We start from the raw sequence: 26,575 nt of genomic DNA on the forward strand, positions 1-26,575 counted from the left end.
ACCTGAGCATAAGTCAGTTTCAGATGAGCAGGCCTGTTCATCTGGAAAGTCTGCAGTTTGCCTCTCCCCGCCCCCTCCCTTTGGTTTTTCGAGACAGGGTTTCTCTGTGTCATAGCCCTTGCTGTCTTGGAACTCACTCTCAAGTTGCTAGTTGATTGTTGTTAGTTAGTTCCTAAGCATTGAGAATAATACAGTGAGGAAACAAATACCTTGACTAACTTTAGTTGCCGTAAGTTTTTGGGAGTTGTCTTGTGCAGTGCAGCATACGGAACTGAATATCATAGCTGGATCCTACTGCTCGTACCTATAGCCTAGTCCCTTGGGAGGCTAGCAGCCTGGGCTATAACAGAGACGTTGTGCATGTCAAACTAACAGCAGTAAGACCAGCAGGGTCCTGCTCCATGTTCTTGCTGTTACTTGCCTGTAGGTGGCTTGAGGAAGTTCTTGGCTTTTCTGAGCTTCAGCAGTGGCATTAGACTGTGCTGTGACACTTTCCCCTTGGTTTAAAAATTCATGAAGAGGTTTGAGTTAATGTGTGTGAGATGATTGGAACAATGCCAGCTGCGTCTTTAGCAAGTGTTGGCAAGTAAATAGTTTCCTTCATGAGTAACTCAAACAGCTTGATGTGTTCAGGGTTATCATCCTGACTTTATCAGTGACTAACTTTTACAAGTAGAGTCAAACCATATAATGTCTCTGAAATGGTTGATTTTGTGGGTGGGGAGGGTGGAGGTGGAAGTTATAGTCATTTACATTTTAGGTCCTTTTGTAATATTAGGCAATGTTAAATATTCATTAGTATATACTAAGAAAAGTATACATTTTTTAAAAATCTTTTGGTCCTTACAGATTGCGAGTAAATTGTGTAGGAGTTTTTGACGTTTTAACATTTGATAACAGTCAAAACAATAATCCTTTGGCATTAATGGCTCAATACCAGGTGAGTAAAATTCGTATGGTGTTTAAAGCTTATTTTGTTTGTGTTCTTTTAAGCTAAACTTGGTTTTAAAGTATTGAAGGGTTTTTTGTTTTGTTTAGTTTTTTGTTTTGTTTTTGTTTTGTTTTGTTTTTCAAGACAGGGTTTCTCTGTGTAACTTTGCGCCTGTCCTGGAACTCACTCTGTAGCCCAGGCTGGCCTCGAACTCACAGAGATCCGCCTGACTCTGCCTCCTGAGTGCTGGGATTAAAGGCGTGCGCCACCACCGCCCGGCTAAAGTATTGAGGGTTTTAAGTCTGACTCTCAGGTCATTCTTGAATGGTGTCCTAACCTCCGTGGTGTAATTAGTGCAGCCTTACTGTTGAAACAGACAGGATGAATGACCATTAATACAAGCAGAGACTCTAGCTGTTTAACACTGGAATATATTTGTCTCAGTCAGATGAGTGGATTATATTAGATGTTACAGTTTATTTCACCTTTCCAGACCTACTAGTTTGGCTTTTGAGTGCTTGTCCCACTATATTATTTTTTTTTTTTTTTTTTTTTTTTTTGGTTTTTCGAGACAGGGTTTCTCTGTGTAGCTTTGCGCCTTTCCTGGAACTCACTTGGTAGCCCAGGCTGGCCTCGAACTCACAGAGATCCGCCTGGCTCTGCCTCCCGAGTGCTGGGATTAAAGGCGTGCGCCACCACAGCCCGGCGCCCCCCACTATATTATTTTGAAAGGGGTGGCGTTAGAGCGCCCTGCTCTGTGTTTTTCCTCTGTTGCTGTAAAGTCTGTCGTTTCTTGTATATTACCAGAATTTCATTACTCTCTAATTCATTCTGTTACTACTGAGTCGGGCTCCACAGTGTTCTAAGGTATTTAGTTGTTTATTTCCTTATTAATATGTTACTGTGTAGAAATACAAGAACCCAACCCTGCGTATGGGAGTGTAATTCAGTGGTAGAGTGGTTCTTAGCATACTCTGGGCTCTAGAGCATTTGATCTCCAGTACTGCCAAAAACAGCAAAGACTGTCCCTGGGAGGAAGGATTAGGAGTAGGTGCTCCATTTTGATTACTGTGTGGAAGTAACTTGTGTATTTAAAGAATTCATCTTCGGGCTGGAGAGATGGCTCAGATGTTAAGAGCACTGGCTGCTCTTCCAGAGGTCCTGAGCTCAATTCCCAGCACCCACATGGTGGCTCAAAACCATCTGTAATGAGATCTGGTGCCCTCGTCTGACCTGCAGACACACATGCAGACAGAATACTGTATACATAATAAATAAATCTTAAAAAAAATTTCTATTAAAAAAAAAAAGAAATCTTCGTCGGTTTGTCTTGCCTTAGTTCACATTGGGATATGTAACTGTCACTAAAGCTAATTTTAGTTCTTTGTATAAGAAGTCATATTCATTCCTGTTTAGATGCTTGTTAACCTGAGGCTTGGTGCAAGGCAGAATGGTTTCATCACATAAAGAGATACTTCCCATTGTCCACCTCTTTTCAACTTTTGTTTGTTTCAAAAGAAAGTTTTAGTTTACTTTAGTGTAAGACAAAAGTTCAGAACAAAAAGGAAAGGAAATGATAGGGTAAGAACATAATCCTGTGTAGTGTTCACTCTTGAGCCTCATGCAGCAGTCTGGGCTGTTGGACCACAGCCTTGCTATCTTCGATCTAGTGGCACCTCTGCACACACATTGTATGTATACCTTTCCTGTCTGAATTCCCCTCGGCCGTGCCTGCCTTGCCAGGCTGCCTTGATGTTGGTAGTGGCATCTGGTAGGCACTGAGGGGATAAATCCTGATTTCACACACCTGCACACATCCTGAAGCCACTTTATTCTACCTAAATGCAGTTTATCCCTTCACTTTTTGTGGAATGTTATTTTTTTAGTGACTTTTCTTTTGCTGCTTTATACTTACTTAGTAATTAATTGGCCTAAATTTCTTTTCATCCAAAAGTAACTGATGAGCTAGATGTGTGGGTGGTTCATGCCTCCAGTCGTAGCACTAAGGAGGAGGTTGGAGGTAATAAGACAGTGAGTTTGAGGTGAGCATAGGCTATCTCATAAGGTAGCCAAAATGTGACGAGTATTACTGAATACTAGTGATCTGCATGTGTCTTAAGAAAGTTACACCACTACACTTTTGGATAATATTTAGAGCCAGTATACCAGGAATCAAGAAACCTCTCATCCACATTAAAAAAATGAAACTCCTGCCTTAGAGTTATCACTGTTCTGTTTTGAATAGAATTGGTTTTTGAAAATTAGTATTTGACTAAGGAGCCATGCACAAAACCCTGGGTTTAACTTCCAGCACTAAAAAAATCACTTAGGAATATAAAATAAGACTAGTTTGAATTTTCTTTTCTGACTCACTCTTTTGTTTTTTTGCAAATGGATACTATTTCGCTTAGTTTATTGTGGAATACCTTATAAAATGAAGCTCTTTTAAAAGGCGGGGGTGGGGGGATACCTTGAATTACAAATGACCAACTGTTTTACCATCCTGGGCAACCATTTTGTAAGTCAGAAACTGCTTTCATTTATAAACTCTGTCAACTTTCAACCAGTTGTCGCTTTCTTTATAATTCAGTAAAATGGATATATCGGGTTTCTTTCCATTTTTTTAGTTGTATATATGTAGATTTTTATATAGATTATTATAGTGAGGCATAGGAGAGATTTAAAGATGGTCCCAAAGGGGGAGTGTATTGACAGGAGAGAGGAGTACATTGTTTCTTGTAGTCTATTTCTCATAGTCTGTTTTAGACACGTGACTAGAGACTGACTTTCAGTAAAGTGGACATAAGTAGAGCCATAGATAGAATCAGAAAAAGAAACAAGAAACCAGGAATCAGGAAAAAACTAAAAATGAATCTGGGAAAACCTCCTGAATTCCACAAATGGGGGGAAACCTGATGGAGGGAGAAAGTTCACTGGTGATTGCCTTAAAATCCCTGACTTCCCAGACATACTCATTTCATATCTCTTCAGGGCCACTAGGAACATTATCAGTAGGAACTTTGAGAGATGCCAACCCCTCGACCATATACCTAATGGATAACTCCAACACTCAGGCACGGAGGAGGCCACTAGACATCATTTTCGTTTGCTTTATTCCTTGGGTGCTTTTAGTATATGGCCAGATTCGAAAACTCCTATAATAAATAAATCAGGAGATGGGCATGCATGCAATAATTGAGATGATACCTCAGATTTTAAGCATTTATAGAAACTCTCAATAAAAATTACTTCAAATATATTCCATGCTTAGAGCAACCACGTTCTTCTAGGCACGTTACTGTTGCCTTTACAGAGGGCTACTACAGGGGACCCTTCTGTTTCATGGAGTTGGAAGTAGCTGGAATCCTTGTAGAGCAGTGGTTCACAACCTGTGTGTCATGACTCCTCTGGAGTCAGACAACACTTCCACAGTGGTTGCCTATCAGACGCCCTACGTATAGATACTCACACTACAGTTCGTTGTTGTTTGAGACAGGGTTTCTCTGTGGAGTTTTGGTGCCTGTCCTGGATCTCACTGTAGCCCAGGTTGGCCTCGAACTCACAGAGATCTGCCTCCCTCTGCCTCCCAAGTGCTGGGATTAAAGAAATGGGGGAAAAGTTAAAGAATTCATTGTTTATAATAAAGAATATTGTTAGTGATCAAAAATTGTTAGTGATTTGGGAAACAAAGATGCAAGCTGTCATTGAGGTCTGTGCCACTTTGATGTTCTGTGATACGTGTGTTCTGAAGTCAGGTGAATGCTTGTTTGTAGTGGGATGTCTTGTCTTCACATTCACATGGCCATCTTGGATTCATGAAATGAGAACTGTATCTGTTCAGTCACAGTGATCTTAGCAGAGCCAGCATGTAGTGGCCTTCAGTTCTGTATAACAGGGAAGACTGTCAGCAGTGTTTACATTTTTGAAATAAAACTACAAACTCTGGGGCAAATGAGATGGCTCAGCAGCTAAAGACATTTGCCATGTAAGCCAGATGACCTGAGTTGGATCCCTGAAGCCAGTGTAAAGGTGGGAGGAGAGAGCTGACTGCCAAGTTTCTTGGAACCTGTCACACATTGCTGCCACCCCTTCCCCGATGGTCACAGAAGCTTTTCAAAGCAGCAGTCCCATAATTGGAATATGAATTGCTTATAGTAAACATTTGTTAAAAAGTGTAGTCCTAGCCAGGCGCACTCGCCTTTAATCCCAGCACTTGGAAACAGAGCTAGGCGGATCTCTGTGAGTTCGAGGCCAGCCTGGTCTACAGAGCAAGATCCAGGACAGGCACCAAAACTACACAGAGAACCCCTGTCTTGAAAAAAACAAAAAACAACAACAACAACAAAAAACAGTGTAGTCCTAGAAATACATTCATTAGGGTGACTTGGATGCTCTAAACAGTTTGGACCTATTCATTAAATGAAACTGAAAAGAGAGGCTCAGAAATCCTTTTCAGTCAGGTCATAGTGATTCTAACAAGCAACCATGCTGAGAACCTGTCCTGAACCCTCTCTCCTGTGTCTTTATAATGTGCTTTTCCTGTTGGTGATGTGTTCAGTGTGTTGAAAGTGTACCTGTGAAGTAGAAATTAAGTTGTGTTTATTCTCTCGTGTCAGCAAGCAGATCTGATATCATTAGGAAAAGTCGTGTTGGCTTTGGCTTGCAACTCTTTGGCAGGAATTCAGCGAGAGAATTTACAGAAAGCCATGGAACTGGTGACAATCAACTACTCCTCTGACCTGAAGAACCTCATCTTGTAAGTATTAACATTACGTGAAGCAGAGTAGTCCTCTATGATTACATATGCTTTACATAGGAGCCTCCCACTGTTTATACAGTCAGGCAGACACAGCAGCTGCTGATGGCCTAATCTTTATAAGTATATGTTTCTTATAATTTATAAACCAGTTTGTTTCAATTAGCCACTTGGTCAGAGAGTGCCCTTTAGAGTTGCACCGACACATACTAGCTACTAGCTCTTGGGTTACACTAGCCATATTTCAAGAGCTCCACAGCCACGGATGTTGCTCCCAGCTAGATAAGTCATGGACAGAACATTTCTGCCGTCTCTTGAGTTCCCTTGGCCAGTGTTGTTCTAGATAGTAAGAGATTGTAATGCAGCCTCCTTCACAGTCTAGGTACGTATGTGAATCTCTGGTCTAGGCATGCAATTCAGGGAATGGAAGATTCCAGGAAATCTTTGAGTGTAAGTTTGGAATGCATTTGACTTCAGAGAAACCCACTGTGGACTACTATCACCACTGAAGGATCGCTTACTATCTCAGACACGTCTACTAGTGAGGATGTCAGGGGAGGACAAACAACTTTTATTACAGCTATGAGTTTAGTCTAGGGGAAAAGATGCTAGGATGCCTCTAATTTTCCCTGTTAAGTTCTAGAAGCCATTAGAATTTATTGATCCTAATCAGTAGTTTCTTTTAGCTTCCAGTGATCCCTTGTGCTCTTTCTGTGTAGCCCTGGATGGTCCGGTTTCTTTTTGGACGAGCCCTAGGGTACGGAACTGGGAGATGGAGGATGGGGCTGCCCACCTGTTCTTCTTTAAATTGGCTTCCCTGTCTTGCTTGCGAGACACCAGAAGCCAGTGTTTGCCTGGGACCTAGAAATAATCAATATGTTACAGCTTTTGGGGAAAAGAATGTTTTGTGTATGATTCTTCTAGCCTTAGTTTACAACATCCAGATTGTTCTTGACAATTGCAGACTATAAACTCTAAAAGTTCCCTTTTGAAAAAGTAGGAGCTGAGGATAGTAATTAAATTCACTTTATGTTAATAATTATTGAAAGTAGATAATGATATATGAGGCTTTAAATACTTAAAAAATTGCTTAGAAAAAAGTAAATAATTGAAAAGATATTCTTCACTAGTGACAGTAAACTAACATCTATCGAGCTACATAAGTCACTTATGAACTGCTTGAAATGAATTGCACTTAATTCTCTAACATCTGTAAATGGAGTGTCATTAGCCCCATTTTAGAGACAAAACTGAGGCACAATAGAGTACCTCGTCAAGTTGTCACAAAGCTGGTAACGGGTTTCAGTATGATTAGGTAAATGTAAATATCAGTGGTTACCGTGGATAACTAAGATAATTTGTGTGGTTATAATCATTCATCTACTCATTAAAAGAATGTTTATGTATGCCAAAATCCGAGGATACTTACTAATAAGATTAGCATAATTTCCATCCATCTTTTAGCGGCTTATAAAACATTGAAGGGTTGGAGAGATGGCTCACCAGTTAAGAGTGTGTACTGCCCTTGCAGAGCACCCGAGTCAAAACTGCTGGTAACCACAGCAGCTCCAGGGGATAAAATCCCTCTTGTGGCCTCCGTGTGCATCTGTACTTAGGTGTCATACCCCACCACCACACATATGCACAAGTTTAAAAAAGATGTTAAAGATAAAAGCAAGTAAGCTGTTTGCAGGCAGTGATAACTGAAGACAGTTTCCTGAAGCACACGTGCAAGGAGGTGAGAGAAGGACTCACCTTTAGAGAAAGTAGTGGCCAAGTGATTGACCATCGCTGGACTCTGCAGGTGGCTCTTGAAAGAGCAATACTTTCTCGAAACCTCAGTGGTGATAGAAAAGCAGGTGAGCTGGTCCCTCCTGCTCTCTTAGTCTGTAGAGATGGCCCAGAAGTGACAGGTGGCACATGAAGTCATGGAGCAGAGGACAGTTTCTCTCTGGCTAAGTCATTTTTGCACAATTGAAGATTCATTTTTAGACTAAAAAACTATTTTTGGTTAGGTGTGGTGGCATGTGCCTGTAGTCCAAAGAATACGAGGCAAGATGCTCAATTGAACCCAAGAATTTAAAGCTTTCTTGGGCAACATAGCAAGACCCTGTGGCAAAAATAGAAGCCGGTTATCTTTGAAGAACAGGAGGGAAGTTCCCCATCCCTCAGCCTTCCAGTGTTTCACACTGAGACTTGTTCACGGTCATTTCATGTATTGAAACAAAGGACTTAAGGGTGGAAATGGGTAAGTGTGGCCCTCTTCTACTTCACTGTTTCACATCTGTAATAGTGGACACACAGAGGAGAAACGTCTGGACTTAAATGTTCCAGAGAAGAGAAGTAATACTGAAATTCAGAACAAAATTTGCATGAAAAGTATGTGTTTAAATTGTGAACACAGACTGTAGTGACAGCAGCATCTGGGTGCCTATGGCCGTGTTGTCCTTAAGTGGCCCTGGCCATTCACGAAATTCTTCTCTCTCTCGATAGGTACTTACTGACTGACCAAAACAGGATGCGCAGTGTGAATGACATCATGCCTATGATTGGTGCTCGGTTTTATACTCAACTGGACGCTGCTCAAATGAGAAATGATGTCATCGAGGAAGACCTTGCTAAGGTCAAGTCTGGTTACTGTGTAAATTGGCATGCAGTACTCCCTGTGCTGCTGTCTGGGACTGCAGTGCTCTCCTTGTCCACACTGGGTGTTAGTATAGGCTCTAATATCCTATTCATTCATGACTTTGCTGTGATCATAGGTCTAAAATCTTGGTTTTGTTTAATGTGAGTATTTTAAATACTTCCTAGAATTGATCAATTGCATAATCTCCTTGAGTGTGACTATGCACAAAATAGGCATATGTTTAAGAGCATAACCCAAAAGTGTGGTGTTGGAATTTATTGTACAAGAATAATATGGGTGCACAGTACCATTTTTAAAACTTTTGTTTATCTTCGGCCTGGACATTAACATTCTGTTTTTAAAATGTTTTATAGGAGGTTCAAAATGGAAGACTGTTTAGACTTCTAGCAAAATTGGGAACAATCAACGAGAGGCCAGAGTAAGGGTTTACAGTATTGACAGCATGTTTTCAAACCAAGGGAGCTAACTTGTATAAGGGATGAGTGGACTGCCTTCCTAATGTTTCTGTCTGGAAAAGGGGAAGCTCTTAAGGAAGTGACCTGGAAAAACCACAGCCCAGGTGTGGTGGTTCTTAGGAACTTGTGTGCCCATGTTAGAAATCAGTCGTGTGCGCCGGTAAAGGAAGGTGATAGCGAGTACCTGTCTCCTGTAGGAAGCCTGGTCACATCTCTTTTTCCTGGTCATTTGGGAGACATTAGAAATCTCTCAGCTGTAGCATGTCTCTTCTGTGAAAATGCATTTTTATAGATGTCATGTTGATAATAGAGTGACGTAGTCATTTCATGCTCTCTCAGTTCAACCTTGCTTTTAAGTTAGAGTTACCAGACACAGAGTTGGTGTCTGCACTTTGTTAATTGTTGACAGGCTGGACAGAGTTGCAGTTATGACTACAGTAAGTCACACCTCGGGATTGTCTGTTCTCCCAGAGGGAAATGACCGGTGCATACTGTCGCTTGTGGGATTTCTTTTCTCCCATGGAGTTAAAGCCTACTTACCTGTTTTCCTTTTCTTTTTTAAAGATTTATTTTCATTTTACATATCTGGGGATATTTGCCTGCATGTGTATCATGCACTACATGTGTGTCTGGTGTCTGAGGAGGCAGAATATGGCATCATCTCCTGGAACTGGAGTTACAGACAGTTGTGAATCTCTGTGTGGGTGCTGAGAATCAAACCCAGGTTCTTTGTAAGACCAGCCAGTGTTTTTAAGCAGCGAGCCATCTCTTCAGCCCCACTTGGCTATTTTCAAAATGAAGAATCTCAGTTAGAATTCTCTCTAATAACCATCCTAAGTAAGAGGATGTATGTTAACCAGTTCTGGAAACCCTGTCTCAGCATTTTCATTGATTTACCCCGTACTTCAGAACATGCGGGTCTTCTGTTGACTTTTTCTCGGTATTTGATTCCCTCTCGCTGTCCTGATGCAGACATCCGAGTCCTCTGTTCTCGGGGTTGGCATTGCTGTGAAGAGGACACACCATTCTTTCTCAGCGTCATTACGGTTCTTCTTCTGTAGTTTGCCTAGTTACGTTCTCTTGGGGCTGACAATTGTTACATAATTTCATATAACACACTTAAGGAAACAGTTTGTCTTCAGCACTTGACAGTAAATTCTCTGTCGTCAGTGTTAGGAAATACTTTGAAGGGTCCAAGGGAGCCCAGCAGTCCTTCTCTCGTTCCCCCCCGTCCCCCCGTCCCCCTCCCCCGTTCCCATCCAGGCTGCTTGTGCCTCACAGCTGGCACAGTCACACTCAGCCTGGCACATCTGCTCTCCGCTCTGGGGGAGGAGGGTAGTGCCTTTCTTTTTCTCTCTCTGGATTAACTGCTCTGGTGCTTGCTTTTCTTCTCTGATTTATTCTCAGTCAGTGAAGCACACCCTTTCGGAGCACACACCTCTCACAAGAGGTAGCCATGAGTTCTTTGCAAAGCTAAAATTGTCTTTTTTTCTATGTTTACACATTATTGATAAATGATTATATATAAAATTCTAGATTGTCCTTATAAAATTCTGTTTTACATTTCTTAAGTTATATGTGAATTTTCAAAAAGTTTTGTGGTGAAAAAACTCCCTCTCTTTTATACCTAACAACCTCATTCTATTGGTTGTCCCCACCCTGACTAGTTTATTTATAAAAATTTTATATATACTTCAAGAGTTACAGGTGCAAATATATTGTGTATTTTCTCTCTTTAAGTACATAAACATTGTCACTTCTCACTGTGCTAATGTTAGAAATCTTCCTGCGCAGCCCTGTTTGGAATTAGGCAGAATCCTCCATGATACACTAGTCTGACCTGCTTCTCCTTCTGCCGCCCTTGTGGTGGAGACATTGCTCCTGTCTAAGAGAACTGGAGCTAGGCGGTGGCGCATGTCTTAAATCCCAGAACTCTGAGACAGAGACAGGTGGATCTTTGTGAGTTCGAGGACAGCCAGGGCTACACAGAGAAACTCTGCCTCGGAAAACCAATGAATGAATGAATGAATGAATGAATGAGGGGGAGGAGAGAGAACTGGAGACAAACAGGTTAGGTCCTGGTCATGTACAGACAGGGTGTGTCCAGAGCTGTGCCCTGCCTGCGTATTGTGCTGCCCTTTGCACCATGGTGTCTCCAGTGTGGTGTCCTCCAACAGCGCTGCAGGGCCCTTGGTCACTGTGGAGGGACAGTGGAGTCTCCAGATGTCAGGTTTGCAGAATAGATTGGTATTGTTCTTGAGAAGGCCTGGCTAACAATGCTTTCTTTAAAACTTGGGATTTTTGTCAGCTTAATGAGTAAGAAGTTGAATTTGGGTACTGTTTTGCTTGGGACTTGCTCTTTAAGGAGCCTATTTGAGGATCTTTTTATGGCTGTGATTGATTTTTACTGTGCTGTCTGATCCTTGCCTGCTATAGGTTGCCTGTTCGGGGCTTAATCATCTCTGACTGTGCTTAGGCTGTTCCTCTCTAGATGTTTATATATGTGGCCAAATTGATGAAACTGTTTATTGTGACTAAGTTCGGGTGGAGAACAGTATTTTAGACTTTGAAATGATTCTAGAATGCTTGTCACATTTTTTTCCAGTCCAGCAGTGCTAGCTCGTCCTCCCTTTGTTCCGCTCACCCCGTCTAGATGCACTGGCCTTTCTTAGTTTGCTGACTGCAGAGCATGCTTGTGTTGGGGCAGCAGCCTCAGCTCCTCCTTTCAGGGCAGGTTCATGTGTCAGCCCTGTCTGTCGTACCCACTTGTCAGAGCACTGTGTAGTTGGGCAGGCCCTGCTTTCTCTCTTTCCTCTAGACTGCAGGTTCCTCAGGGTGCTGAGAACTACAAGCCATCTCTGGTTCTCCAGTGCTCACAGCTCACCTTCTAGTGGAGTGTGAAGGACAGGAAGCAGCTTTTCTCTTTCTAAATATTTCCCATTTTATGTTCTTTGGTAAAGTGGAAACTTAGCTGACGTCTCTGTGACCTGGAGCATGGGTGGAGAGAAGATTTCCTTACAGGCTTGGCCAGAGATGTTTAAAGACATTTCTTTCTTTTTTCGCCTTTTTACCTAATTGTAAAGATTGAGTGGTATATAAGGGATAGTTGTTCCTGTGAACTGAATGTTGAGAAGTGTGACTTATGTATTTTGTGTTGGTTGAGGTTGGTTGGTTTGTTTGTTTCTCTGGTTGGTTTTTAAGCACTTTACAGAAGCTGTCTAATTTCTTATTTACTGGGGAAAATGGGGTTAATCTTGAATCTGAAAAATACGACCACATGCATGGAGAGTGAGATACTGAGATCAAATACTAATTCCCCAGGTTTCAGAAGGATCCGACTTGGTCAGAGACTGGAGATCGTTATCTGTTGAAACTCTTTAGGGATCATCTTTTTCATCAGGTCACAGAAGCAGGTGCTCCCTGGATTGACCTCAGTCACATTATTTCCTGTCTCAACAAGGTAATTTGTAAGGAAAACCAGTAGTTTTTAATAGTTTTTTTGTTACAACAATGTGCGTGCATGTGTGTATGTGTGCGTGTGCATGCCCCATGTGCACACACAGGGTCAGAGGACACTTAGGAGCTCATTCTCTCCTTTGTGCAGGTATGTCAGGCTTGGTGGCAAGCACATTTACAACAAGCACAGTTGTCACAACTTGGTAGAGGTATAGTGTGTACAAGTACTAGGAGACTGAAGAAAACAGGATGTATACCTGCTATACTTTGTGAGGAATTTAAGACAGGCCATTTTCTTTTTCCTTTTTAAGATTTATGTATTATGTATACAGTGTTCTGTCTACATGTTTGCCTGTATGACAGAAGAGGGCACCAGATCTCATTATAGATGATTGTGAGCCACCATGTGGTTGCTGGGAATTGAACTCAGGGCCTCTGGAAGAGGAGCCTGTGCTCTTAACCTCTGAGCCATCTCTCCAGCCTGACAGTGAGATTTTTTTTTTTTTTTTTTTTTTTTTTTTTTTTTTTTTGCTGAGCGTGGCAGCTCACACCTTTAATCCCAACACTTAAGAAGCAAAAGCAGGAGCGTCTAGAGCAGTGATTCTCAACCTTCCTAATGCTGCAACTCTTTAATACAGTGCCTTGTGTTGTGATGACCCCCAATGATAAAATTATTTTCATTGCTACTTCATAACTGTAATTTTCCTACTGTTATGAATCATCGTAAATGATCCGCGAGCCTATGAAAAGGCCAACCAACCCTCTCAAGGGGGTCGTGACCCACAGGTTGTTTTGCACTGTGAATCTTTTACTTGAATAAAGCATCACAAAAGGACTGTGCTCCCTCCTTTATACTTTGTGACATGTCGTTTGTTTCATTGAGGAGAACAGTGAGTAGGGAAAACTGTGTCTGGTGTGACCGCTTGCATGCGTGTATGTTTGCATATGTGTAGGCACATGTGTGCATACGGTAAAAGAGACCCTGTCTCAAACACGGGGACGGGAGGGGGAGAGAAAGACTTGACAAGTTGTCCTCTGACCTCCACAACATGCACCCACTGTGGGACACATACATGAGAGAGAGGAGGTGTGTTCTGGAGTAAATCATAGTCTTCGTATAAAACTGGGTAAATCAGGTGCTGACAAAACAGTGGTCGGGTGCCATATCCGTCCATGGCCTTTTTTCCCTTCTTTGTTTTTAAAAAGTAGAAAGAGAAAAAGATTAAGCAAAGACTATCTTTGTATATGAATGACCTCGGGTATATGTGTCTCACTCCCCCTCAACTCTCTCGAATCCTTCCTGCCCTGCCCTATCCGTCCTTACATTTCAAGCAGCAGAGAGAGAATGTCCAATAGGAAAACCATGCTCGGTAGCCCTGCAGGAAAGGCTGTGCTGCCAGGTGCTGCTTTGCCCTTGTTTGAGTTTCTGTGGACTGTTGAAGAGTGCTGTCCACAGCACAGGGCTGCCTGCCACTGCTCTGGTGGGTGCTGCTCACATGCTCATCCTCTTAACTTCTTAAAGGGGACATTTGGGAAGCAGTAAGTAGAACATGTGCTAACACGTAGTATCCTAGTACTGCTGATGTCAGCACATAGTAGGTGGAACTGTTAAGAGTCTGTAGCGACTGACAGTGACTGTACTAAGCCATACCGTACAGTAGTAAATAAACTTACTCCAAATCTGGGATGTCAATTTTCCAAGTTTGAAGACTACAGTAAAAGGAAGACCATATTGATTAAAATCTAAGATTCTGCGAAAGGTCATTTTGATGGGAATGATTAACAGAAATTGTTGGTAAAACATTTTGACAGTTTTAAGCCTACAGTGAAATGTAAACCTGTTTCAGTGAGTCTGTTAGTGGGACACTGAAGGAAGCAGCTAAAACTGCAGTGGGAACCGTGTCCTAAACACTCCTGCTAAACCCCAGGAGCTGGAGTGGACGCCCATAGAGCAAGCTACAGAAACAGAGATGCTTTACAAAATAAAATGGCAAGAGGGTAAGGGACTGAGTGGACATGTAACTACTCATTGATGACATCTAATTGACATTCTCTGGAGTACAGCTTAGCTGTGGCTACCATAGTACTTCTATGTATTTCTCCTAAAGAATACATACTTAATCCTTTCTGTTTTGCACTGGTATCCATAATATGCAAAATGGAAACTACTCAGTAAATAACTAAAGAGCACCGAGTTGACCAGAAGATAGTAATCAAACATGTTTTAGACACTAAAGCAGGCAGGAGAAACATGGTAATATTTCTTTGGGGGGGTGGGAATTGATTGAAATTTTATGGAAATCTGAAAGGGACTGTGACAGAAGTATTTTTAAGTATTTCATTTATCATTGTCGAGGAAAGTGTTGTCCTAAAATGGGTTAAATCAGCTCTCTTCCTTGAGATATGAACTATATTATTTTTTTTTATACCTTACCTCTTTCAGCTAGACGCTGGTGTGCCAGAGAAAATAAGCCTGATTTCCAGGGATGAGAAGAGCGTGCTAGTGGTGACGTACAGTGACCTAAAACGCTGCTTTGAAAATACCTTTCAAGAACTGATTGCAGCTGCAAATGGTCAGTTGTAGTATTTGCTAAAAGTGTCCACAGGGCATGGTGAAGGACTGAGCCTATTGCCAGTTGCACTACGGTGACCTGTCGCTGTCTCCTGCCACCAGGGCGATGAGCAGGAAGGAAGGAGTGGAGCTTCTTGCACTTGGGTCAGGTGCACTGTTACTTGAGAGGAAGAATGTCTCACTTTCTACGCACTCTGGCTGCCACAGGCCCCTGTGAAGAGTTTATGTCAGTGAATGATGCTCCTGCTTCTGTTTTTCCACTTGTGTATGCACTAATTTTAATTTTTTAAAGACTTTTTTCTGATCTTTGACCTCTTGCCACATTGTATACTTATTAAGGGAACTATTTGCAAGGACATTGGGAAACAAAAAGAGGCAGCTTTTTGCCACTAAGAGATGCAGAATTTGCTTTTGGGGGACGGGCCAGGTCAATAGTACAGTGTAGTGCATAGTCCTTAAGAGTGTCGTATGCAAGCTCTGTGTGCCACCTACCATTAGCTCAAATTGAAGCTTGTGTTGTGTTTAAGAACACACAAAGAGAAATATCAGTGAGTTGTTGAATATGAATTTTCCCCTATTTGTTGATTTAAATCCTTTTCCAGGTAACGATCGGAACAGTAGCTGAAGGAGCAGGCCCTGCTCTTCTCCAGGTTCATTCGGAGCCTTCTTCAAAGAGCCTGCCAGTCAGATACACTTACATTGATGCAATTTTTAATAGCAAAAATGAAATTGTGTTGAAGGCCTAAAGTTGAGGAGTTGTATTACTTTAAGGTCTTTGCAGTTTGCTTTTTTTGTCTTTGAACTACAGCTTTATAATGGTACTTTACACTGGATACAGACTTAGAGACACTGTGGAGGAGGTGGACGGAGCGCAGCAGTGGTCGATGCTTGGCAGTCCGACTCTGGAGGGACACTTGTCTGCTGTGCCTTTGTGCTCACTGCTTAACCCAAAGTGACTGCAGGACCATCCTGAGAGCCCGTCTCAAAGTTCGCAGTGTGCCTCCTTGGAACTCTTACCATTTGGACATACCGTTGTCGCCAAACTCAAGTATTTGTGGGATTTCTGGTCACTTTGATACCGAAGACTGCCAAATACATAGGGATTTTCTCCTAAGGCCGCCATGAAGACTTCATCTCCTTCTCAGAGCTGAGTGTTCAGTTTGTGCTGGGTGTGCACTACGGGACTGGGAAGAGAATGTAGAGACTCAGAAGGTCAAGACAGACTCCCAAGCACTTGCAGCTGACGTTACTGTCTTCATTTTTAACAAGCATACGTATTTGTATATTTCAGAGAAGTTTTTAACATTTCTCTGTCCACTTTTTATAAGCTTTAAAATGATTTTTCTCTGCCTTGAGATTTGCATCAAGAAAAAGCACCTCTCTTCACCGAAAAGCTTTGACTAGAGACACAGGTCACATGTCTAACAAGCACGTCTGCATCCACGAGTGGTCGCATCAGTTGTCAATGGGAAATCAATGGCTGCATTTGATCTGGATGGATTTAAAAGAACATAATGTTCACTATTCAAAGGATAATGAACATTTGCCACCATGATGTTCCTTTTGTTTAAAAGGACCTTTTATTTAAGAGGAACAAGAACTTTTGATGTAACACGCAAAAGTCTTTATCATTAGCTCATGTATTTGAGGAAGAGCAGCTGTCTTTTTATATGTTTTTTGACAAATCATATTGTAATTCTTTTGTACAAAAAAGAACTACTTGTATTCTAGAAGAAATATGAAATGCTTAATTTATAAGCGGGCTGGAGATTTTTTCCAATATTGTTTTCTTTGAAAATGAAAGGGGATCATCTATTTTAGTTTTGGGGGCCTGGGAACTTTTTGAAAAATTTCATTTGTGGACCAATGTTATGTGAATGCTAAAGAAGGGCAGGGGTAAATTAGGGCTTGAATCTCTTGATCCGCATAGACCAGCAAACTTCCCCTCTGCGAGGCAGGTTCACATCACAAACCCAATGTCTGCATCAGAAATGCCAGTTTGCTTCAGCCCCTAGTAACCTCAGGGCTTGGTTTGGGTAGTTAAGGGAGTCAGCTGAACGTTTTCATGAGTAAATATTGTCAGCCAGAAAACAGTTGGTGTCAGGTAATGCATATTTTTTTAGCTTTATTTTATATTTATTTTTCATTTCATTTTTATTGGGAATGGTTCAAAAGAACTCTGAGTTCTGCTTTGGTGTTTTTTGGGGGGAGGGTTTTTGTTTTTATTTTTTTGTTTTGTTTTCCTTTTTTTTTTTTTTTTTTTAAAAGGGAGCCCTCTTTTCCACAATGTAAACCCATTTAGGAGGTTGTCTGAAAGTTAATATTTAGTCCATAGGAAGACTTTACTATCTGAGAGTGTCGAATTAAGGATGTGAACTCCCCGTAACTTCCTGTTAGGACAGACAGAGCACGGAAAGGACAACCTGGAAATCATGTAGTGTCTCTCATTTCAGCTGTCTGTGCCTCTTCTAAACCTGTTGGTATTTACTTCTCTGCAGATGCCTTTGAGGGTGCCCTTGAACTTTGCTTTGACCTTGGTTCTGTCATTTGGATATCAACATTGTCCCTAAAAAGTACCAGTATGTTAAGTTCTAACGTCACAGTCCCAGTCTCTGTTGCTCATCTTTAACCCTGTTCTCAGTCTCTATGTGTATAGCAGTATTTTTTAATAAAGAATTGCAGAGATAAACTTGTCTTTGTTCTGATATTATTTTTACCAGTTCATACAACACAGTGCTATTGGTCTTGATTGGGTTTTGAAGATTACTACCTATGTGTTTTGAAGAACTTCTGCCTTGGGGTGAAATGGTAGCAGGTTTGATCGGTGGCTCACCACTTACTTGTTGTGTGTCTCCTGTGTCTGTCTGTGTGGGACTAAGGCTGGCAGATCTGAGGGGTTGCTGTGTAGGCATGTTTGAGAAACCACTCACCTGACAGGACAGGGAGTGGCATGAGCTAGTCTCCTCACCCTTTGGGGAGGGACCCCGGGGCCTCACCAGAGCTAGCTGTGAACGCTTCTACTCAGCTGCACCCTGTAGCTAACTGTGTGTGTCTTGGTGTCATTTGCTACATGGAGGAGAGACTCTGCCAGTTTCTCCAGAAATATTCCACAAGGATAAATGGTGCAAAAATGTTAGCATTTGTTGAGCATAAATAGTACTTTATTATGGTTTTTTTTTTCTTCCTGTATGTTTGATATTTCTGTGATTTGAAGAGGTGAATCTACAGGATGGAAAAGTGGTCAAGAGGCTTGAGGCTTCGGGGGAGGATGGCAGAGTGATAAGGAGAGGAGATTGCTTCCAGTTGAGACGGGCAGATGGCTTGTCAGTGGGGCAGGGGGACTTCTGTAGAGAAACACTTGTGGATAGTCACGGATCCAGATAGCAATCAAAATGAAGACTGATTGGTAAGGTTTTTAGGGTAAGATGTTGTTAAAGCCAGGCCAGTGTCGGATTTGGTGAACTCTCCGACAATGGTGCAGCTAGCTCTTGATCCCGTCTCTTGAGGCAGTGGACTGTTCCTCCACTTGTAACCCACAGGGGCCCCTGTGAAATCTCCCTCCACATAGACTGCAGAGGCAGAAGGAGAAAGGGTGATTTTTAAACCTATGCCTTTAAGTCTTCCTAACGGCAGTGTGACAAGGTGCGTAAAAAATCCAGCTGGCTGCAACAACCCCAGCAGAAGTATTGGAGGTATTGGCCCCACGGCTGAGCACTTTAAGCCCTCTGTGTACTTGGCCAAGCAGCTCACCCGTCAGTGCTACAGAGGAATGAACTGGGATTCACTCATCAGATACTTACTGTCTATTTTATGTCAGGTGTAGTTCTCAAAGCCAAAGGAAGATACTCTTCCGGTGTTTGGAGCTTCTAGCTAATTCTTGTCATTCCGAGGACAGTTATTTCAGTTGTATTTACACCGAGTTAATTGTTATAAATCTTGTAGACATGCTCTAAGCCATACATAAGAGTGAATGCACTCTCCTGTTTAAAAGACATCATCATGGGTTTTGGTTGGGATGAAGGGGGGAGACTTGGATACTGACAACTGTATGTGTTTAGAAGGTAACTATGGTTATAAGAGGAGAACCAGCAGTTACCAGACTTAGCAAATAAAGAGTCAAATCGAAGTATCAGATAACACAACTTTTTTTAGCATAAGCCTCTGGCGTAAGGAACATTAGTACCAGGAAAATTCTCTTGTCTGTGATCCTCATTTCCCTGGACAGAGGTCTCTTAAAGCCCGTGCTGAGGGAGGACTTGATGGCAGTGGAGTTGCCAGCCCCGCGGGAGGAAAGGGCAGGAATGTAGGATGCACAGGAGATGTGTGCTGCTAGACGGGGTGAGATGAGAACTTGGGAAGTTTCTGGGGGAAGGCAAGTATTCAACCCGTGGACCCAGACTTCAGGCTACTGAAGAGGAATGTGACACAACTGCTCCAGCTATAGTGTGAAGGACAGACCTGGGAGGTGTGCAACCACAGTGCTAGAGCAAGATTAGGGAGGTGGTGTGACCTTCTAAGGGAAGGATGGGGGGGGCTTCTGGCCAGGCTGGCCCCGAGATGGTGTAGTGTTGGGTTCCGGTCGTCCTTTAGAACTAGAACCAGCCATCCCTGTGATGGGACCCGCGTGTCTTTTCAGCATTCCTGACCTACGAAAGCCCCAAACCTGGAGATGTGTTTTACTCTGCAGAGTCTAGGAAACATTTACTAGGTCACCCGCTGCTGAAGAAAAGAATTCTCAGATGTCCTGTCAGTTTCCAGAGTCATGAGAAGATACCTATTTTCTGACATGAAGCTGGTTCCTGAAGCATTCTTCAAATCATTTTCCAAATGAGTGACTTAGTTATGAAAACTCGCCTTCCCCCCAACCCCAAGGCAGCCAGCTACCAAGTACGCTCAAAAACCAGTGTTTTTAAAATATTTCAGATTCTTGAAGACCAAATAAATACCTCTCAAGTTTACTGAGATTGGTCATTTATTCTTTTGTCTTGCCTTTGTACCCAAGAATGTCTAGTTCCTGCCTTGTGTTTCGCCAAGCTAGCTCCCCAGGGTATTGTCAGCCAGATATACAAATAGCCACTTTACTTTATATCTAGTGCCTGGAATATCTCTTCCAGGATGTAATCCATTGGGCTGATTGGAGACTTCTACGGTGTAGCACTTTTCTTGGGGGAATTTCTTGTGTTTTATGCTTTTTTTTTGCCCACTTGTTGTTGCCCACGTGTACCCTCTAATCTATGTGTGCTCACAATACACACGTATTTTTATAATTGTGTAATTTGTTTATCAGTTGAAAATTAGCATTTAGGGGAGATGCCTGTTTTTAACTGTTGGTTCTGTGAGATTTATTGGTTCATGATCTTACTCATTTTGGTATTTCTGGGCGAGCTGTCTGTGGTGGTTAGTTTTAAATCAACTTGCCACAACTTAGAATCACCTGAGCAGGAACCTCAGTTGAAGAATTATCTTGGCTGTGTTAATTAACCTGGGAAGGCCCACCCCAAATGTCGTGGCACCTTCTGGTAGCCACCAAGGTAAAAAGCACTCGGAAGAAGGAAGATTATTCATCCTCTGCTTGCCTAACCTTCCCTTTGCCGCTGAGTTAATTGACCTCATTTCCTGAGAACTAGCTTTTCCCAGTTTCCAACGTGGACTGAAGACCACCAGCCTTGCACACTGACAGACTACCAGGAAGTCAGTGTCTTCAGTGTGAGGGGATAGCCACTGTGCAGCTCTTCCTGCTGAAGCATCCGGCCTCAGGGACCAAGAACCAACCAAGTTCTCGGCCTCTTAGGCGTAAGGTAGCTGTCACTGGACTATTTTGACCGTACTGCATAAGCCAACTTAATAACTTTAAGTGTTAGTTGTTTTAATTCTGTGTGTATGAGTGTTTTGTCTGCATGTATGTATACGCCCCACATGAGTGCCTGGTTCTTGAGAAGGCATTGGGTCTCCTGGCACTGGCGTTACGGACTGTCTCAAGGTGTCACGTGGGTGCTGGGAACCAAACCTAGATCTTCTCCAAGAACAGCAAGCACCGTGGTTGACCACTGAGCCCCTCTCTGCTCCTTCATAAATCACCTTGAAATGTGTATAGTTTCATTCTGCTGGTTCTGTTCCTAGAGAATCTCAATACACTGCCTTCTGTGAATTTCCTTTTTCTTGGCAGCGTGCAGCATCTTGTGGCCTAGGCAGCCACTGTGTGGGACCAGTGGGGTGTCGGTTGCATGCCCTGCTCCAGTAGTGCTTGCTCTAGTCTTCCTTACATCCTGCTTGATAACTGATACTTAGTTAGTGAGCTGTCCCGGCACTCAGTCCACCCCACCCCACCCCAAGGCACACCCAGGGTTCCTTTTTCCCTCTCTTTTACAAGGAAAGTAAGAAAATAACTTGGTTTTGAAAGTGAATTTATTAAATGAAGATAATATACGAAATACATTCATCATGACTAAAAGGTGGGACCAGATCATGTCTTAGTTCTGTCTCTGGCATACCATCTTGATTTATATAAAAGTAACTTTAAAATTCCAGTTTCTTTAAATAGTTATGCACAAAACATACAGATACACACACACACACAGGTACAGTTCCTACCACCGTCGGTCAAAAGATGCCCTTTTCCTTGACTGAGCTGATTGATAGGCATGGGAGCAAGGCACTCAGGCCTATGCAGCAGGTGTCAGGGTTTGAACAGAACTGTCCCCTGGGGATCTCTCTCGGGCTAACTTAGACCTGCCTGAGGTTTCAGCTCCCTGGTTACACATTGGTGGTCTCAAACACTAGGAGAAATGTTTGTTCATTCTTAGTGCCGGCCACTTTGGCCTCGAATGGCAAATGGCCTTACGTCACTGTCCAAGTCCCAACATCCGAACGGGCACACTGCAGCTAGGTATGTGTGATATCACACGTTGCCATTTGTCTTCCTGCCTTAAAAACTGATGGATCCGTCTTCTTTCTCTTCACTGATGGACTTCTATGGACTCCAAAGCTAAGTCCTCAAGCAGAGCCAGAGAATCCCAATAGATTTTCTTTACTTTTGTGGGAAAAGGGACCTTGCTAAAATCTCTTATTAAGAATTAGATGATTAAAATCAAAACAGTACAGGACTGGCTAAGGTTTTCTTTTTTCACTAATGGCTGAATGTTTGAATGATTTGAGAATGCTGACATCATTCATTTCTCTGGCAGCCTGTGTCTGATCGCCTGACTTAGACACTTGCCAGCTGACATGAGCTTTTGCAGATACACAAAGATGCACAACAAAGATGTGTTCCCCTAGCCCTGCCTGATTTCTTTTTATCCAGTTCCTGGTTGAAAGCCCTTTCCTACTTCTCTGTCCTGGCTAGTGAGTACCCCAAGAGTCACTGTGGCTGCACACTGTCTCACTGGGGATTGTGCCGAACCTCCATTCTCATCAGACAGAGAACCTCAAGAATGTGGTGCACAGGGAAGTGGGCAGACATGCCATTGTTCAGGCCATAGAATTAAGTGGCATAAAGGAAGCGTGGTCTGCTCTCATGAGGCAACTACTCATGTCTGCCCAGCTGTGACCGGCTTCAGCAGGTGCACACGTCCTACACACAGAGACCATAATTTGCACATACAACATTTAACAGAGCCAATTCTAGAGATCCAGGGCTTAAAATCTCTAGACCCCAAACAGGAGACACCCTTTTCTACCCTGTCTCCCCATTTCTACCCTGTTCCCATCATCCTTAGACCCCCAGGTAGGGTCTGAAACAGATGAAAATACGATTATTTTTTTGCTTTTGATGGCTCATTGACTAATAGCCTGAGTCCCAGCTGTGGAAATAGCTTCACAAACCACACGTCGCCTCTTCTTCCAAGGAGCATAAAGTGCTTAATAAACATTGGCTAATGCTCTTTTGCTCCTCTCAGATTGGCTTGAGGCGGTGAAACCCATGACAAAGTAAAAAGAAAACTGAGGTCCCAACTCTGTGGGTGTAATTGGTTTGGCTATTATACATGGAGCGTTCACTCTTTCTGGGTTCGAGTCCATTAATCCTGGTTTGGGTACAGAGAAAACCATCTTCTAGACTCGCTTAACTCTCCCCAGCTTCCTTGAATAGCTAACTGTATAAACAGGATGATGCAAAAGTGTCTTTCTTATCTCTATATTAATACTTGAAATAGATCCTAACTGTTTAAAATGTGGCTTTTGAGTCTATTGGTGGACAACCTTGCTAGGCCAAACTGGACCGCTCAGCTCCCTGTGAGCAATAGGCTAAGTTGAGGCCTCCAAGCTTGGGTCAGATCTCAGTGCATCTCACTAGAAGAACTAATGGTAAGTATGACTTGAGAACCAAGTGCCACCCTCACTGATGTGTGTTAAACATGCTATGGATGGTAACCAACAACAGAAACAGACTCCCAGGGAACAATTTAAGATGTTCTGCGGTTCCTGAAAACATCTAGAAAATGTCCCATACATTCTACCCTGTCACCTCTTGGTGGGGTGCCCAAAAAGCAGAGGCCAGGAATGGGAAACCAATGAAGTGGCATTGAGGAGCCCTCCCCTGCACCGTCTCCACAAGACACATCCCAAGGCCTTTCCCCATGCCTCTTGTTCTCTCTCTCCCTTCCTTGCCTCCGTAAGTGTTGGAATGCCTGCTAGAGGACTCCAGAGACACAGAGCAGGCCAGTGCATGCTGCTGCAAGCTGGGGGGCCTACTGCACCTGCCCCCACAGCTGCAGGGAGGGTAGATGGGCACAAGGACCCACGCCGGGTGCCATGGCCAGCAGATGCCCATCCAGGGTGCCCTGAGGCTTTGGGGGCAGGAGCAGGTGAGTCATTGGGCTTAAGATTTCTCTTACATGGAGTCACATGAGGATTGAGCAATAGTGTTCCTCACTTGTTGATATCTGGGGTTACATTCTTGTTAGTCAAAACAACAACAAAAACAACAACAAAGCACTATTAAGTCACAAAAAGCAGCCGGCTCCTGTGGAGAGCAATAAGTGTAAACTCATATATGCATAATACTGTCAGGCTAGTTGTCTGTGGCTTGTGTGAAGCGTTAGGCGGGCGGGGAGGAGTACAACACCACAGAGTTGTAGTCTGGGGGTGGAGAGCAGCACAGATCCTTCCCCAGCTCAGAGTGGTCATGCACAGGCCTGATGTGGCCACAGCTGGAAAAGCAGACGCTGGACCTGGGGACGTCGGCAAGCCCCGACTCCTTGCTTTTACTTGTTATTCTCAAGCTAAAGAGAAAGAAACGGACAGACGGTCAATCAGATGTCTCTGAGACGTTTTCTGGGGGAAGACGAATCCCTACCTTTCCTTAGTGGGCCGCCTGTCTGCACCTGTTGTAGAATCCTGTCTGTCTCTAGTCACACTACCTTCCTCGTGCCCGTCTGCTATCACTGGGTGGAGCGGGCATGCGGGTGGCTGGGAGTGGGATGTGTTGATGAGCTGGTGCAAACCCTGGGATTCTGATTGGAAAACAAGACCTGGCAGTAGCCCTCTCCTATTGAGTCAGATAGCTCCTGTGATCAGCTTTAAAACAAAAAAATAGGCCCCTGCCTGCCTTTCCCCAATGTCATGTCACATCCTGGGGACCTGTGATTCACCCCACAACTAAACGGAGGTCTAAAGAGGAGGAGCTCATTCTGAATGAGCCCGGTGGGTCCCAGTGCAGTGTGGACACAAAGGGCAGTCATAACCAGAAAGAAGGTCCTGTGAAGATTGAGGCTGAGGAAAGCATGAAGCTACAGAGGCTGTGAGAAGCAAGGAGTAGACCCCTCCCCACAGAGTCTCTGAAGCACATGCGTCCCTGCTAGTTAGTGCCTTGGAGTTTGGACTTCTGGCCTCTAGAAATAAATTCCTCCTTACAGTCACCACGTACATGGTTAATGGTCTCAAGAAATGCAGAGCTACGCATACAGTCACTACAGGTGGCTCCTGGTCTAGGGAACGAACTGTTGTTCTCGGGTACCATATACTACATGAGCCTAGGACGGGAGAGAGGAGAGCATCTCCTACCTTTTCCTATTGGATTGAAATCACTGCTTAGCAGCAGAGAGAACCTGAGCCACACGAGGTAGGCTGGCCTGGCTATGATCTACCTCTAAGTTAAGGATAGGGGAAACAAATTAGGGTTTGTCTTCCCTTCATCAGAGATAAAGTAAAAAATAACTACCCTTTCCTCTTGTGGGTTCCCCAGTTTAAGAAAAAAAAAAAGAGCAGCTAGCCTACTCTTTCCTTCTGTCCAGATTGGTGTCCCTTAATCTGTCATCTCAATACCAGGGCCCACTTTTGAGCCCATGTTACAGGGAAAAGCAGCTGTTGGCCTGGGAGTGCCCATGCCTTTCCAATGACCGCACATGGCATCACTCAGGGCTTGGCTGCAGCGTTTGAGTTCAGTTTCAGCTCAAACTGCAGCCTGTGGACTGGCAATCATGGTTTTTATGTGTATGGGGGTTTGGCCCGCCTGTATGTATGTACACCACATGTGTGTGCCTGGTGCCTGCAGAGGCCAGAGAGGGTGTTGGATCCTCTGGAACTGGAGTTGACAGATGGCTGCTATCGACCATGTGAGTGTTGGGAACTGGGTCCTCTGCAAGAGCGGTCAGTGCTCTTAATTGCTGAGCCCACGTGGGTCCAGCCCTGAGGGCCAGGCATTTGAGCCAGGAAAGGTAGGTAGGTAGGTAGATTAGGTAGGTAGGTAGGTAGGTAGATTAGGTAGGTAGGTAGGTAGGTAGATTAGGTAGGTAGATTAGGTAGGTAGGTAGGTAGGTAGGTAGGTAGATTAGGTAGGTAGGTAGGTAGGTAGATTAGGTAGGTAGATTAGGTAGGTAGGTAGGTAGGTAGATTAGGTAGGTAGATTAGGTAGGTAGATTAGGTAGGTAGGTAGATTAGGTAGGTAGATTACTTAGGTAGGTAGTTAGATAGGTAGATTAGGTAGGTAGCCTCCAGCATAGAGAACCGTTGAAGGTGTCTATGCCAGTGGAATACCCAGCAGGAGCCCCGGGATTCTGCCAGTGGCACAGAGCAGAAGGAGGGGTTAATGATGGATCAAGCCAGTGGTTTGTAGAGAAATCTGCAAGTGAGACATGGGTAATGGGTTCAGCAGGATGCAGAAAACCCTTATTGTGGAAGTTTGGATTCTCAGGGTGGCAAACAGGACTTTGTCTCCTTGTATAGACCCTGCTAGTCTAGGGACCGGAAACAGGAGTGTTGTCTCCTGAGCCTGTGAACACAGCCCAGCCCTCCCTTCACAGCTGGACACATCTGGCTCCTTTCCACCAAGGCCCTGTGCTTCTGAGACTAGGCCTGCCTCTTGCATGAACTCCCTACATAGTTTCCTTTCTCAGTCTTCCTTGTCACAGAGCCTGGGGTTCATATGTCCAATATGTGTCCCCTCTCTGCCCCTGGGGGGGTTTTCTGCTATACCTGAACACTAGGAGGCCAGGTAGCCTTAAACAGCCCGCCAACAAACCATCACTCCTGGCATCCTCCTCCGCGCCCCCACCCTCACCCACCCCCACCTCCACCTCCACTTCCTTACTCTATCTTCACTGAGGCCTTGGGCTTGCTCTCAGTCCAGGTGAATCGCTTCAGCAGCGGGGAGGCCAGCAGAGTGCTCGTGTCCAGCTGATAATCCTGTGGAAGAAAAGAGGAAGATGCCTCACTCGCCTGGCTCAAGAGGACTCACAAGGACTGGGAAGACCCTGGGAGGCACCTCTGAGGTGCTGCCTGGTTCTGCCCTCATCATCCACAACCCCTGCCCATTGGCACTGAG

The 26,575-nt window shown here is 43.7% G+C and overlaps 2 protein-coding genes across 6 annotated transcripts in view; one reads left to right on the forward strand and one right to left on the reverse strand.

The window, feature by feature from the left end:
• Nucleotides 1-17,506, forward strand: part of Pan3 (poly(A) specific ribonuclease subunit PAN3) — a 126,886-nt gene extending 109,380 nt beyond the window's left edge. For 4 of the 5 annotated variants that reach the window (XM_052754532.1, XM_052754531.1, XM_052754534.1 and 1 more), the window contains 6 exons: nucleotides 850-940; nucleotides 5,548-5,687; nucleotides 8,181-8,310; nucleotides 8,688-8,752; nucleotides 12,111-12,249; nucleotides 14,689-17,506. In XM_052754532.1, the coding sequence (XP_052610492.1) occupies nucleotides 850-940; nucleotides 5,548-5,687; nucleotides 8,181-8,310; nucleotides 8,688-8,752; nucleotides 12,111-12,249; nucleotides 14,689-14,829 (706 nt within the window). In that variant the 3' untranslated portion in view covers nucleotides 14,830-17,506. The remainder of the gene's footprint in view (nucleotides 1-849; nucleotides 941-5,547; nucleotides 5,688-8,180; nucleotides 8,311-8,687; nucleotides 8,753-12,110; nucleotides 12,250-14,688) is intronic. The other variant, XM_052754533.1, reaches the window with a different exon arrangement.
• A 3,698-nt stretch (nucleotides 17,507-21,204) lies between these two features.
• The window catches only part of Flt1 (fms related receptor tyrosine kinase 1), a 168,350-nt gene continuing 162,979 nt past the window's right edge, over nucleotides 21,205-26,575 (reverse strand). Inside the window, 2 exon segments of the mRNA XM_052754536.1 lie at nucleotides 21,205-24,035; nucleotides 26,342-26,436. Of these exon segments, the coding sequence (XP_052610496.1) occupies nucleotides 23,852-24,035; nucleotides 26,342-26,436 (279 nt within the window). The 3' untranslated portion in view covers nucleotides 21,205-23,851.

Source organism: Peromyscus californicus, unplaced genomic scaffold (assembly GCF_007827085.1).
Source record: "Peromyscus californicus insignis strain IS unplaced genomic scaffold, ASM782708v3 Scaffold_2__1_contigs__length_46816999, whole genome shotgun sequence".
Taxonomy (NCBI): Eukaryota; Metazoa; Chordata; class Mammalia; order Rodentia; family Cricetidae; genus Peromyscus; species Peromyscus californicus.